This window comes from Panicum hallii, chromosome 9 (genome assembly GCF_002211085.1).
Source record: "Panicum hallii strain FIL2 chromosome 9, PHallii_v3.1, whole genome shotgun sequence".
Lineage (NCBI taxonomy): Eukaryota > Viridiplantae > Streptophyta > Magnoliopsida > Poales > Poaceae > Panicum > Panicum hallii.
In genome coordinates, this window is record NC_038050.1 from 54,734,321 (window position 1) to 54,749,203 (window position 14,883).

Consider the following 14,883-nt stretch of genomic DNA (forward strand, 5'->3'; position numbering starts at 1 on the left):
TTATTTTTACTGAAACAAGTTACTTTTGTTCACCTACACACAGGTTCACACAAAGCGGCGCAACAGACTAGGACATGATAGGATGAGAGATCTTGTATTTATTAAATTTAACTCTAAACTGCAGCAAAAGAGAGAATAAGAGTAGAGATCCAATAGAGAAGGAAATAGATGATGTTCTTCCACACAAGAGCAATAAGTTCATCACTGGATTTATACCAGCAAACGAAGAAGAAAAAGAAGTTCCTGAAAGTGCAAATGGAGCTAGAACATCACAGTCACAGGGAGTTTCAATATTACAACCTCAAGCCAAAAGAAAGAGACATATGCCTGTGTGCCCTAGGAAAAAGAAGCTCAGGAGCCTCAAATCTCTTATGTCTGATGATTCAGAGAAGGCTGCAGCTTCTGCTTTTTGTGATGAATCAGAAACTGACCAAGATGGTGACATTTCAATGGAGTGAACACTTCTGATTCTGTTGGTGATGGTTGGTGATGATTAGATGGGTAGAAACTGACCAAAATTTTGTGTTTGTCCAATCTTTATTATATACTGAACATCTAAACCTTTTGCTTATTTGAGGACGTGATAAACTTTGTGACATGTATCAGTTTGATTTGATGTTCTGAATATCTAGATTCTGAATTTAATTACTTAATTTGCAAAACAGCTAAATGAGGTTATCTGGGAGTATAGCCTGCTATTGCTTTGGTTAAGCCTTTGAAAGCCTAACTCCTAAGGGTTCTTAGCCTGCTATTTTAATGCTATTTTAAACATTGGCTGCGCCGCCAGCAATTGCGAGCACCTGCACAAGCGATCCCGCCGGTCGCCGTCGTCCACGGTTGCATAGATCCGGAGAACAACGATGTCTTCCGCCCGCGGCCCGTCCACGCAACGAGTCAGGCACACGCCGAGCGTGCACCACCGCCATGCCGCACCTGGCACGTTTACGTTAAAAAACGAAAATACTGAAAGCACCTGCCGCTCGATGCCACGGCTGAACAAGGCATCACGATCCAGGAACCCATTCACTAAAAAATGAAAATAATGACAATAAATAACCATCATGCACAACAAATAGCGTCACGCTCGCATTACAGTACACTCTTTATCTGTCACGTTAGATTTTTTTCTCTAATTTTAGAATTAAATATATATAAATACTATCACCTCCTATGAGGTAATGCTTCATTTTAATCATCAAGATCTACGGTCCACAGTTATTCTGAAGTACCGTAGCAAAGCCCTCTTGATTTTCTCTTCTTTCCTTTTTTTTCTTCAAAAACACTGGAACGAGCTCTACTAATTATTACAAGTTAAAGCGAATACTCTAACTTTGAAGACATGTTCACAAAATTGCTGCTGGCTCAATAACAGAGTAGTACTCAAAATCTAATTGGCGTCCAGGAAAGCTTACTTTTTTTCTATTAAACATAACAAAAATGTAGCATTACGAATAAATATTCCCAGCGTCAATTCCAAATATCATTTTGCATGTTAAACCAATACATTCAGAAAGATATGAGTTGAAAAGTTTTTCTAAAAAAAATACATGTGTAGTACTGAGTAACTAGCTAGTAGGAACTTTAATGTCCCAGCAAGTTTTCACGTACGTCTGCCTATTTATACGGGGTATATATTGAAGTTTTGGATTGAGCAACAACCTCCGTCACTACAATATCTCACAGTCCGGGTGAAAAAAGCTAGGAGCCTAACACTAATGAGAAAAGTTGGATGATACTAGATGGGGATAACAGAGATTGTGTGCTGGTGGTGTGTGTTTTTTTTTGGGGGGTGGGGGGCATGCGAGGCGTCTGGGAAGATCACGAAACGTACCACATGGACCGCTGGTTGAGCCTCGGAAGCAGACCGTGTGGACATCATCAACGAAGCTGTATTGCGCGGGGTACGGCATCGTAGCGACGCGTAGGACTCCATGCTTGCGCCAGCTCCCTCTTGGCTTCTCTGCTCGCTCTGCAGGCCTCGTACAACGTAGCGACTTCCAGCACAAGGTCGCCAAGGCCGTCAAGGACTTTGTTCCCGCGCTCGCCTTGTGAAAGACGACGGAACATATGCTCCTTTCCTTCCAGATCATCACCTACTAGCCATGCGCTCGTGCTCTGCCTACTCTCCTCTTTTATTAACAGAAGCAGGCAGGTTTACTGCCGGTCTATGTATTGATAGAGAGTATAAAATATAGACAAAACAACAACTACAATACATACATAACAACTAAACTCAACCAAAACCGGATGAAAGTAATGCACAATGAACACCACTTGATTAGAAAACCACTAGCCATAACACAGGCACCAAGAGGCTTCCTCCGCATGGCTGCAACAACCACCCAGGGTTACCATAGATGTCTCCAAGAGGGAAACGATATCCACAGACGCCGCCAACACCAACCAAGAATCCGGCCCAAGATTTATTAACCATAACCTTTAAGGTGAGGAGAGGAACATCGCACAACAATGCTACCAACAAGGGATGCAGCACCAAAGACGTCGCCATTATCAACCTCACACTACTACAGTTTTATTTCCACCATCGGCCTCAAACCCCTCGTCACCACCAGTTTAGATGTCGGTGGTGAGTCACCGCCAACACACTGTTGCGACTGAATTGAGCAAGCCACGAGCATGCCTAACTTGTCGATAAGACGCCAGCCACCACGAGCCGCCGCTAACATACCTAACACCAACCGCCACGAGTCACCGTACCAAGTTACTACACCAAGGCAAAGGTCTCTCCACTACCGCATAGCTATCACCCAACAAGCTTTAGGCCTCATTTGGAAACTGCTGGATTTTCAGAATCCATAATCTAGAATCTGCTCCAGCTTCCAAACAGAGCGGCAGATTTTAGAGTGGATTTGTAGTAAAAAATTTTGGATTCTTAGAATTCTGGAGCCAGCAAGCTTCCCGCAGGAAGCTTACTGCCTACTAAAATTACCATTTGACCTCGTTCATTCTGCAAAGATTAAGAGAATTTACTACTTCTAGGTTCCTCCACCTTCCAAACGCCGATCCAATCCCGTCGCCCCTAGCTTCCGCCCGTCGCCGAGAAAATTGCAAATGTGGGATCAGAAACATGATGCTTCGCAGTTTTATCATTATTCTCAAAAATAGAACTCCAAATATGTGCAACTTGATTCTACTATCATTGGATGTATTTCCTCTCTTTTATATTTTCTTTTTCATGTATTTGCGATATTGACCTGGTTATTTTATTTTTGTTTTTTTGCACCACAATCCATCGCCTGCCTGGTTGCATGCGCCTGCTCCCCTGACACGCCTTGCTCCCTTGCCACCGCCGGCAGGCAGGCAGGCAGCTGACCGCCGGCGCCCTTGGCAGGCAGGCAAGGCTGCAAGCCGCCTCCGCCTGGGCAGGCTGGCTGGCAGGCCCCTGCCGCCGCCGCCGCCGCCGCCTGGGCAAAAATAAAATAAAATTGTGGCCTCTAGATCGACGAGAAGAAGCCTGGAGCCGAGAGAGGGACCGTCGCCTGGAGCCGAACGAGAGTAGGCACTTCCCGCTCTGCTCTACTGCGCCCAGGTCCTAGCTTGGCCAGGGGCCGGCGGCGGCCAGGGGCGTGGCGCAAGCGGCCTCTAGGAGCGCGGCGCAAGCGGCGGCCGAGGCCGGGGTTGCCTCGTCGGGCGGATGTATGGTGCCGGCGCCGGCCCCAGGTCACGAGAGAAAGCCGCACATATATATGAAATATGAAAAGAAAATAGAAAAGAGAGTAAATAGGTAGTAGAATCAAGTTGTATATTTGGAGTCCTATTTTTACGAAATCAATGTTAATAATGCAAAACTGTGAAGCGCTATATTTCGAATTCCAAAATTACAATTTTCTCCCCGTCACAACGAAGTTTGAAGCTGAAGTTAGCAAAGCAACAAAATAAAACAGATTTTTTTTCTACAAATCCTATGAAAACTTGCATAGCTAAAACCAAGGTCTTGTTTAGATTGCAAAAAATTTGCAATAGTAACACTGTAGCACTTTCGTTTGTATTTGACAAATTTTATCTAATCATGGACTAATTAGGCTCAAAAGATTCGTCTCGTGATGTACAATTAAACTGTGCAATTAGTTATTTTTTTTTACATACATTTACTGCTCCATACATGTGTCCCAAAATTGATGTGATGGAGAGAGAGTGTAAAAATTATAACATTTGGGGTGCATCTAAACAGGCCCCAAATCTATTTTCGAAGATCCAAACAACCACAACCAATCGCTTCTGAATGACAATGAAAACTGAATTGAACTCATTTCCATAACACTCAGATTTCTTCTACCCCATCTTACTTCACGGCACAACCAAACCGTACAAACTTGAGTACAACATCTAAATTAAACAGAGCTTCTCGACAATCTGGAAATGGATTTGGAAGCGTGAAAAGGGGGGGAAATGCAGACAAGAAACAACCCCCGATAAGGAGATGTCAATGGCTAACAGTTCCTCACTCACAAGAATGTTACAGGTGCATAGAGCATTTGCAGAGAGAAGATGTATCATGAAGGATGAACGTTCTGGTAGCGGCTCTCTAACCCATACACCACTCAGAACAACACGGTAACACCAAACTACACAAGCTGAGATAGCCCGTTCAAGAAAATTCATTATCTCAGGACCTCATGAAAGGATTCTTCACATTATGGTGCAACGACTCCTTTCTTCAGCCTGAGGCGCACCATTCTGCTGATACCTGCTTGGGTCTGAAGGGTTGTAGGTGAATTGGCTCGTGTCAAGACCATACTGCATTAGGAACAAATATAATGATCGTGAGAATTGACTAAGAATTGCACATATTTGACCAATGATACTGAAAACGATCCAACAAGCAAAGTACCTTCTCTCGCATCCTTTGGCTCCACGCATCGTTTCTGCTTGCACGTTGATCAAGTGTTGGGACAGGAACACCAGTGGCAGGAACATTTTGTGCATGCATCAATGGCTGCCGCATGGTCGGGCTTCGGCCAATTGCAATGATTTCATCATCACTGTCATACTCAGCAGGTTTGTTCATAGCCCTGACAACCAGAGCTAACAGGAAAAGCACTGCCTGTTGCATATCAGTCAGCATCAGTTTTAGTTACCGTGGCTACATACAACCCGTACTTGAAACTAAAAAAAATAAGGAAAACACAACGGCAGATTTTAAAATTGGCTAAAATATGTAAATAATCAGCTGATTACAACAAACACAACGGCAGAGCAGATCAGCATTGGACAAACATCTAAGCATCTTAAATTCTCAACACAGAAAGCAATCCTACTTTATTACCAGATTGAGCAAAACGTATAGATTGGGATGATAAGAAATTAGAAAGGGGAAATGGGGTTTAGTGGTGGAAAGCATTTACATGAATATTAGGGCAATAACCTATGGATTCAAAGTTCAAGAAACAAATACCTAGTGGCAGTGGAAAAAAATTAAGGAAACATGAGCATCTTTAAATTTACTTAATATCAAAAGATGCGGATAAGTCTCATCACCCACCTCAAAAACAACAACGCCGAGAGCAACCCATCTTGCAATCTCCCAGTTGTCCTTCAGAAAGCCATACATAACATCGAAGTTACGTGTCTTGTCCTTTGGGATTACCTGGAAAAGAAGTTTACGGATAACTACAGCAACTCTAGGAAATGATAAAACAGTTACTTTTTATTAGTATAGTTCCCAAACTAACACCCAATCAAAATACTCACATCTTTCCAGCTATGGTCAAAGAAGATGAACGCGGCAGCTCCAGCCTCAGCAAGGATCAACAATAAGACCAAGAAAGCATACTTTTTAGAAGTCAAAGGAAACAAGCATATTGAAGTATTGATTCCTATGACCTTATCAGTATAAATGGGCAAGTTACTGTTTTGGATGAAACATCATGGGCTGCAGAATCATTAAAAACTTAATGCCTTCTGCTACTGCAGTTTTATAAGATTGGTGTTCAGAGTAGTACAGAAATAAATTTTGTTGGTTTAGCATGTTTGGTGATTATTAATAGCTTGTGCGGAATTTGACACTGAACATAATTCCAAGTGCTTTTTTAGTATCTTGTGCATAGCAAATGGCATCTTCTTCAAAAAGGAGAACAGAGTGATGCCTAAGAGGCACACTAAAGAGGATACGAAACACAAGCAGCAGGTGTTTCTTGTCCCTGCTCCGATGCAGCCAAACAGAGACACGAGGAAGACAACAGCACCAACACCAATGAACAAATAAATAAACCTGCAGGGAACAGAGACGATTCCATGTCAAACACACCCATCCTGGCAGTAAAAATATATAAAGAACAAACTCATGATTGCCAAGCTAGCTAAAGAGTAAAGAGTCAACGGAAAGGTGGAAGGACTCTAATCCAGACAGGATTACCCGCTGCCTACCAGGCTCGTCAATCTAAAGGCATGCAACAGATACTTCATGAAACTGCAGTTTGTAACTTCGAATTTTGGCCACCATGGCGTGCAGGTTTTCACATTCGCGTCTCAGGCCATACATGAAACAGAAAATCAGAGTAACGCTCGTCCCATTTACAATCCCAATTGCCGCCCCTACTCAACAAACCTTAAAGTTCCTCTGAATCCTAAATCATAATCACTAGGGTAGTCACAGGGACGAAAGGAATAGTGCCATCGATTTATCAGACATCATTGAAGACAGAAAAGAGAAAATTGGTTCATGCGCATGCAACCATCTTACCATGCTTTGGGTAACTTGTCGAGGAAGCTGTCACCGAGCGCGACGGCCCCGAGCAACGGCCGGCCGAGGACGAGCACCTGCGCCGGCGACCCCCCGCCGCCGCCCCCGGATATCTTCATCCACTCGACGAGCAGGTAGATCCCGTACCCGACCATGGCGAGGCCGGCGACGGTGAGGAAGAAGTTGAGCAGCCTGAGCAGGCACTCGAAGAATCCCCGGCACGCCGCCATCTCCCCGCCTCCTCCCGGCCTCCCCCTTCCCCCGCCTCCGATCGACCAATCGATCGCCCAATACCAATCTATCTACCAGTCAAAAAAAGCTCCGATTCTCAGGGGAGCTCCAACGAATCCCGCCCGAATCGGGCCGAATTCTCGCGCGGCGGGTGAGGAGGGGAGGAGAGACGGAAGGACGCGGACAAGAGGACGAGGAGGGTGATTGATTACCTGGCGATGCTTCGGGTGCAGTTCTTCTCCTTCTTCTCCCGTTTCCAATTCCTTTTCTTTCTTTCTTTTTTGCGCGCGCATAAAATTATCTCTGTTGGATTGGGGAAAGCAGGCGGCGGAGCGGAGTGGACATGGGACCCACCAAGTGGCGCGGGGAGGGCCGTCGGCGGCCGCGATCGACGGCCCGGATCGGTTGGGCCTGCTGGATTCGGAGTTCGGGCTCGGATTTTATTTTATTTTTCATCCCGTCGGCTGACGGTGTACTACGCGGGGACGGGGTGCGCTGGCGCCTAGTGCCCGCCATTATCCCCGCGCTCAGAGGATATGCGCTGGCGGTCGGGGGCCACGGGAAAGGTCGGAACTGCCCCCCGGGGGTTCGTTCCGTTGAGCCAGTCGGTCAGCCTAGCTGCGTGGGCAGGGTCAGGATATGGCTAAACAAATTGGCGAGGATGACGGCATGTTTGGGGGGCTGATTAGTGTGTGATTAGGAAGGGCTTGGCTTGACGCGGACGCGGACGCGGCGACGGCTTGGTTTGGCTTGGCGCAGATTGTTTGGGCTCTGGCTGGAACTTGATCGGATAGATGGAAGAAACCGGAAGGAATACAGTTGCTCTTTCTGAGTCGCCAAGATTGATTTCGAGTCCTATTCTGCCTATTAGATGGAAATATAGTTTGTTACGGACTCTTTCTTATTTAGAGAGAGCTGCGCGCTCTCTGCCGTGATTCACGACGTATTGGTTGTGGATTACAATCCCAACCGTGTACATTTTCAACTCTTCTGTAACCTCGTACATGAGCAATATATATACACCAGCCGTGACCCCAGAGGACACTGAGCCAAGTCAATTAACATTGCTCCTCTGCAAATTTCAGGATTACAAGAACGTACGGTATGAGAACTTGGGAAAGATACATTTGTTTGTTTTCTTTCTCCGCTTGTTTCCAGAAAGAAAGGAAGGAAGGAAGGGAGAGGCCATGGCCACGAGCCCATGACCCACGCACGTGGAGCATGAACTCTGCCTCTATGCATCGGTTGATTCACCAAAAACAGTGATGAAAAACATGACGACAACCGGGAGGCGAAGGTGCCCTTTGAAAACTACTGATATGATCACCGGATTTAACGTAACAATTGCACGCGCACGCGAATCTACGGTTCAGCTAGGATGTACAGTGTTCCTAGCTGCCTTGTTCTACTTCACCGAGGATCTCGGAAGCACAAGCTGTTCCACGTTATTATTCTCCCGAGTCCCGAGCACGTAAGCCGCTGCCCTAGCTTGTTCCGCGTGCCCGGAGTGGGAAAAAGAGCTCAATCTGACGCGAGACTCAGGGTAAGTACATAAAACGACGGTTCAATACGATGACATATTATCTTAATACAATTTAAAATATAATATGTATAATAGGTTGCTATTGTGCTATCTTTTTATCACATAATAGCATTATATATCTTAATTTGTCGAATGAAAAAAGAAATACTGTGAGTAGTATGACAACGTCACCTCGTACAATGGTGAAAAAATAGTCTCATAGTTCTTAATTTAATTTTTAATCAATCATCCCGTTCTCTCTCGTCCCTCTTTCTCTCCTTTGTATCATTAAAAATTCTACATAAAACTACATAACACAACGTCGTTAACAGTATCAATGTAATTTCCTCGTGATCACGGCTTGAAGAGACTGTCATTGGGCATGGAGGTTTCCGGAGTATGTGTTGCGTGTGGATGCTGTATTCTGCGACATGAGTAGTGCCATGTAGATTCTTTAAAAAAGAATATATTGCAACGTGTGGAGCCGATTGGTTGGCTTTCAATGTTTGCCGAATCAAAGTTAAAGCATGCCAATAAAATTTAGCTATCAATTGATTCATATGTAAAAATAGATCACTTCAACATTTGGGACCAAAATTATAGTAAGTTAGTAGAAATTTCTTAAACCTTACAAGTAAGAAGGAGGAATAGTGGTTGTCATATTTTAGCGCTAAACTAAATGAGTACCTAATTTTTAAAACTTTTTGCCCACAATTTAGCAATGCTCACAATTTAGCATGCCCATAATTTAGCTTGCTATGATTTTAGCTTAGCAAAACTTGGCATCCAACGAATCAGGCTATTGAGTCGTGATGCAACACAAGTCACCCGAGCTCTAGCTCCATTCTCTCTGTACGCGCGTGCCGGGCTGTCTTTCTCTCGTGCAGGTGGAGACAGAAACGAACCTGCTAACTATTAACTATTACCAGCCTGTTTTCAGGTGATTTCAAACAATCACCTACTACATCCATTCCAAAATATAACAATTTTTATATTCAATCAAAATCAAATATTTTCATCTTTGAACAATAATATCTTCAAAAATAATTACTTTTCAATAGAGAATATTACATATATTATAATAGCTTGGTTATTACATATATTATAATAGCTTGGTTCATGTGAATAAACTAATATCATTTTTATGTTGTCAATTTTTATGATATTTTTATCATCTATGGTTAAAGTTTAAAAGGTTTGACTTGTAAAAAATCTAAAAATAGTAATATTCTAAGAGTACTAACTGTCAGCCAGCTAACACTTGGCAGGTGTATTTTTCTTTGTGTGTACTAGTACTCGATGCATGTATAAAAGACTCAATAGAGGTCGCAACTGTGCAGCCAAATAATTCTTAGAAGAATTAAGATTTGCTATATATTATGATGAATACAAGCGTAGGATTGATGTAGAGCCTGATCGCTAATAATAGGGGTCGCGTGCGCGGGTGGAATCCTGCGCGTCACAGAAAGCATCCCGCCGGCCCAAATTATGCATGCTCATGGCCCATGAAGGGATGCAATGTTATTGGCTGGTTGCTTCTCTTATTTTTCTTTATTCATTTATTGGAACAATTATTCCAGAAGGTGGAATATTATTTTATTGTGATGGAACAATTATTCCAAGAGGCGGAACATTTTTTTATCATGTTTGAATAATTGTTCCAACTTAAAAAAATTGTTTCGCATTAAAAATGTTCTGCTAAAAAATCATCCAAACGTATTCAAGTATGATCTTGTTTCGAAGATTTCGTTGCAAAAAATACAGTGGTATAGTCGGATTTTGATTTGAATATACGATTTGAAAAATATAAATTTTTATTTGATTTTTTTTGGACCATGTGCCCAGCCTATTACTAGCTGTGTGATAGCTTAACTACCTAGCAGCCCCGAGCGCGTCGAATTTTCTTACGACGAGGCGAGGAGCAGGATCGGCCCCTGTCGAATTTTCTCATCGGATGGCACCGACCGACATAGATAGGGCACGTCAATGGGCCATGGCGCTCTTGTGTTTTTAGGCCGAAAGTTCGGTGAGCAGTTGGTTTGGGCCTCTTCGCGGCCTTCTGCAGTGGGTTTGTGCCACTTCGGGGCCTTTTTCAGTGCAGTTTGTTTGGGCTCTGGAAATCGGAATTTAATGACCTACTCACACTCTACTCTCCGATCTCAGCTAGCTTGCGAGCTCCTTCAAAACTAGGGATGTCAATGGGTACCCGTTACCTGTTACCCGACGGGTAAAAATACCATTAGGGCATGGGTATGGAAAAATTTTAAACCCATGGGTATAAAAATGGGTATGAAGTTGTACCCAATGGGTACGATGGGTATGGGTACGGGAACCAGGTACCCATACCCGTTTACCCATCCACCCATTTATTTTTAGCCTACATGTTAATTTAGCCCAACAAGCCCAACAAATAAAAAAAACTGGCCCAACAAGCCCGAATATAAAAAGAAAAACTAAACACTAACCCTCACTCCCCCTAATCCCTGACCCACCCAATCCCTGCGGGCCTGCCCCCTGGCGGCTGGCGGCTGGCGTTGTGCCCTCGCCGGTCGCCGCCCTCGCCGTGCCGCCCAGCGCCGCCTACCGCCCAGCGGCCGCCGCCCTCGCCGCCCAGCGCCGCCCGCCGCCCCGCGGCCCTCGCCGCCCGCGCCCAGCGGCCGCCGCCCGCGCCGCCCAGCGGCCGCCGCCCTCGCCGCCCGCCACCCTCGCTGCCCTTGCCCTCGCTGCCCGCCGCCCTTACCGCCCCCGCGGCGCCGCAGCCCATGGATTTGAACCTTGAGAACAGTGATGCCATGGATTCAAGCAATTCGCATATTCGATTCGACGAGGATTACAGCCACAGGTAGTAGCCTTCAACTTAATATCTTCTTTGTTATTGTCTAACCTATCTAACACCATCATTCGCGTAGTCTCACACTAACACCTGGGAACGCGAACCTGAACCAACCACCACCTACAACTGACAATCTTGCTGTTGTACCATCAACTGGTGATGGTGGTAGACCTCATCCCATTGCATCTGCATATAGACCACCTCCACCTCCAGTTGGTACAGGTTTTACGATGTATGTTTCGTTATAATTTGTATTCTGCATTCATGTGTTAGTATTTCAGTTGGAAACTTATTAGTTTCAAATTTCAGTTTCACCACGACGGAGAGTAGTAGCCTTCCTGAATCACATGAGCCTATCCAAGTTGATGATGAAGGCACCGATGAAGATGTAGAGGCTGCAGATGAGAATTGCAGAAAAGCAAAGAGGAAATGTACTTCTGTTGTTTGGAAGGAGTTTAAAGAGGTAGAAGTTCGAGGTGTATCAATGGCCCAATGTACCTACTTGTCGGAGGAATTCTCCAGCCGGGTGGCGGAAAGCACCCGCCTAATCCTAGTTAAGGATGGGTTTGGAGGAGACTTAGGAGCGCTCGATCGGGGGACAGATGAACACAGGAAGGACATGAAGATTTAGAGTGGTTCGGGCCGCCGGAGCGTAATACCCTACGTCCACTTTGGTGTTGTATTGGCTGTGTTTCTGATTGTTAAACCTTGTATTCTAACGAGTACACTCTCCCTTTTATAGTGCAAGGGGAGTGCTTACACCGTGCGGGACCCCGACAGGTGGGCCCGGCCAATAGGAGCTGTTCTACGAGAGATATAGAGGTCATCTCCTCGAGCTCCTCTCCGTAGTCCTCTCGATCGAGAAGTTGATGTGCGTATCTACAGCCAGGATATGGCCGTGTACAGCCTTGTCTTGTACAGTGTCCGGCGTCAGCGTTACCCAACAGTGAAGCCGTGCTGTTACTGTTGGGATGGGACCTTCGGTCAGAGGGCGAGACGGGGCTGTCCTGTGGCGCGCGCACTGTTACAGCGCACGCCTTGGCCCACCTATTACAGGCTATCATCACGCGCGCAGCGCCGTGACGGGACTGCACACAGTCCGCGTACTGTGCGCGGTGATACGACGCGCCGCCTTCAGAACGGGCGGGCTTACCGCGGTGTCAGCTTACCTGCCCTGTGTGTCAGTGGCAGGCCGCACCTTTTGACTTTGGCGCGCCCGACTCAGCTATCGCATTGAATGCGGGTAGGTGAGGAGGCGACCCGTAAGGGGCCTCAGGCCGCAGGCACGCGGCGGGGCCATCCCCGCTCCTCCCGCTGGGCAACACGTGGTGGCGCCGGACCCCTAATCAGGGAAAGGGGGCCCGGGGCCGCCGAGACCGGTTGGAACGGGCTGGTCTGTGATGGTCCGGCCATCACACGTGGCGGCCCCGGACCTCCCAGGGGAGGCCGGGTCCGCAGGGGCTACCCGTGAGCTCTCCCCCTCACCTGGGTGTGCAGAGGCCCCGGGCCTCATGGAGCCCGGGGGAGGGTCCGAAGGCCACGGCCCCAGCTGTCAGGCCCGGAGGCCGTATGCCACGTGGCCCAGAGGCGAGGGGGAGTATGGATTATGGGAATCCGAAGGCCTGGACACCCTAGCGGGAGGTACCCCTATCTGTATGTACCGACAGAGGCCCCCGGGCCCACCTTGGGAGAGGGATGAACCCGCAGGTGGGGCCAAATCCCAGCATCGCGCCGGGTGGACAGCTCGTTCCCGCCGGGCAAGGGCATAGGTGTCCTTTCGCCCGCTGCGGGATCCCCGAGGGGCCCGCCCTCCGCGCGCACCGCGCGCATCAGACGGTTCAGATTCTTGTCTTATTCGAGCCCGTCGCGCGGCTCGGGCGGTTCGGATTCCGCCCTTCCCACGACCCTCCAGCACCCATGCCAATGACAGGTGGGCCCGAACCCACTGGTCATAGAGTGTGAGGGATGGGAAGGCGGAACTGGCGACCGCTCGGCTTCTCTTCGGTCGCCGCGGGACGCTAAGGGGGGAGCAGCCTTTTGCATAAAAGGTAAGCGCCGAAAGGAACGGCTACCTTTTCGCACTTGCCAACAACAGACGCCGTAGCGCCCCTTCGTCTCCACATCCCTTCTCGCGATCGGCTCCCTTACGCCCGGCTCCTCTTTCTTCCTTGTTCCTTCGCAATCCTTGCCCAACAATCTCCATGGCTTCACTTCCTTTCCCGCGCCGCTTCCAGACCCGGGAACAGCTGGACGCGGTGCGGCGCCTTCTGGGGTGGACCGCGCCGGCAAACGCCGGGAAGGTTAGGGCCGGCGAGATTCCCCTCCGCGACCTTGCCGCGGGGGAATTCGTCCTTTTCAATTCGTACATTATGTGCGGGTTGGTTCCTCCGATCTCCTCCTTCTTCCTCCTACTCCTGGAGGAGTTCGGCCTCCAACTTCATCATCTCACCCCCACTCCGTCCTCCTCGCGGCGGTCTTCGCCCATTTCATGGAGATGTTCATGGGGGTGCGTCCCTGCACCACCATCTTCAAACATTTGTACTCCCTGGTTGGGACCGGGAAGAAGCGCGGCGAGATTGGCGCTTACTACTTCCAGCTCCGGCACGGGATGGCGGGCTCCTACATCGCCGCTTTCTCCAGCTCCAAGTGGGAGGAGTGGCGTGAAGGCTGGGTCATCGTGGCTGACGAGCCTCATGACCGCCTGGAGCTGCCAACGGAGGGCCCCCAGAGCGACCGGAGCACCTGGAAGGCCAGGCCGACAATACCGGCGGAGCTCGACCCAGTGTTGTACCGGATCAAGAAGCTGGCAAGGAGCGGCCTGACTTCTATGATGGTGCTGGGCGACTTCTTGAAGCGGCAAATTGCGCCCCTGCAGCAGCGGTCCCGGATGGCCTACGTGTACACGGGGCTGAACGACTGCTGCAGGATCGCACGCGGGCCCGGCGGCGACTTCACCAGGGCGGAGCTGGAGGCAGCGGTCCGGGCGATGACCGGCGAGGCGTTCATCCCGGAGTCCCTGGTCCTCCCGAGCGGGGTTAAGGCCCTGTGCGAGGACCAGGCATTGCGGTCATCGGTCCTGTCGTTGATGCCGACCCTGGACGAGGGCGGCCTGGCGGTCCGACAACTGGGGGGCGACCCCAACCGCGGGCTCCAGATCCCTGGCGCCTCTCCGGACCGCCAGCATCGTCCCAGCGAAGGTGCTGGGGAGCCGGGACCCAGAGGTCCGGCCCCCAGCGGGAAAGGAAAGGAGAAAGTGCCGGCGCCAGAGCGCCGGCAGAAAGATAGTGCGGGTGCTGCCCCGGCCCAAAGGAGCGACGAGGCTCAGGGGGCGGCATCTGAGCGGCGCAGCCAAGCCGAAGGGAGCAAGTCCCGGAGGCTCCAGCGCGGCGACGGTTCCCTGGTCGGGGAACCGGCGCCGAAACGCCAGAAGACGGCGGGGGCAGAGGAGCAGAGCAGAGCTCCTCCACCCGCGCCACAACGCCAGCAGCCGGAGAGGGGTCCGGAGGAGACACGTCAGCCTCCTCCGCCACCGCCACCAGAACGGCGTCCGGCGACGCCACCACCACCGCCCGAGGCCAATCTACTGCCCTCATC

General features: G+C 48.8%; 1 protein-coding gene across 2 annotated transcripts; it reads right to left on the reverse strand.

The window, feature by feature from the left end:
• Window positions 1-4,276: 4,276 nt before the first annotated feature.
• Window positions 4,277-7,331, reverse strand: LOC112876642 (tobamovirus multiplication protein 2A). 2 transcript variants are annotated; one of them, XM_025940796.1, is made up of 7 exons: window positions 7,147-7,331; window positions 6,704-7,001; window positions 6,133-6,232; window positions 5,713-5,793; window positions 5,504-5,608; window positions 4,853-5,065; window positions 4,277-4,758 (listed from the first exon to the last, which is right to left on the reverse strand). In XM_025940796.1, exons 2-7 carry the CDS (start codon window positions 6,931-6,933, stop codon window positions 4,651-4,653), a joined length of 837 nt encoding a protein of 278 aa, XP_025796581.1. In that variant the 5' UTR covers window positions 6,934-7,001; window positions 7,147-7,331; the 3' UTR covers window positions 4,277-4,650. The 2 variants fall into 2 exon arrangements, with proteins under 2 accessions (XP_025796581.1, XP_025796580.1); XM_025940795.1 differs by having other exon boundaries at window positions 6,704-7,005.
• Window positions 7,332-14,883: the final 7,552 nt, after the last annotated feature.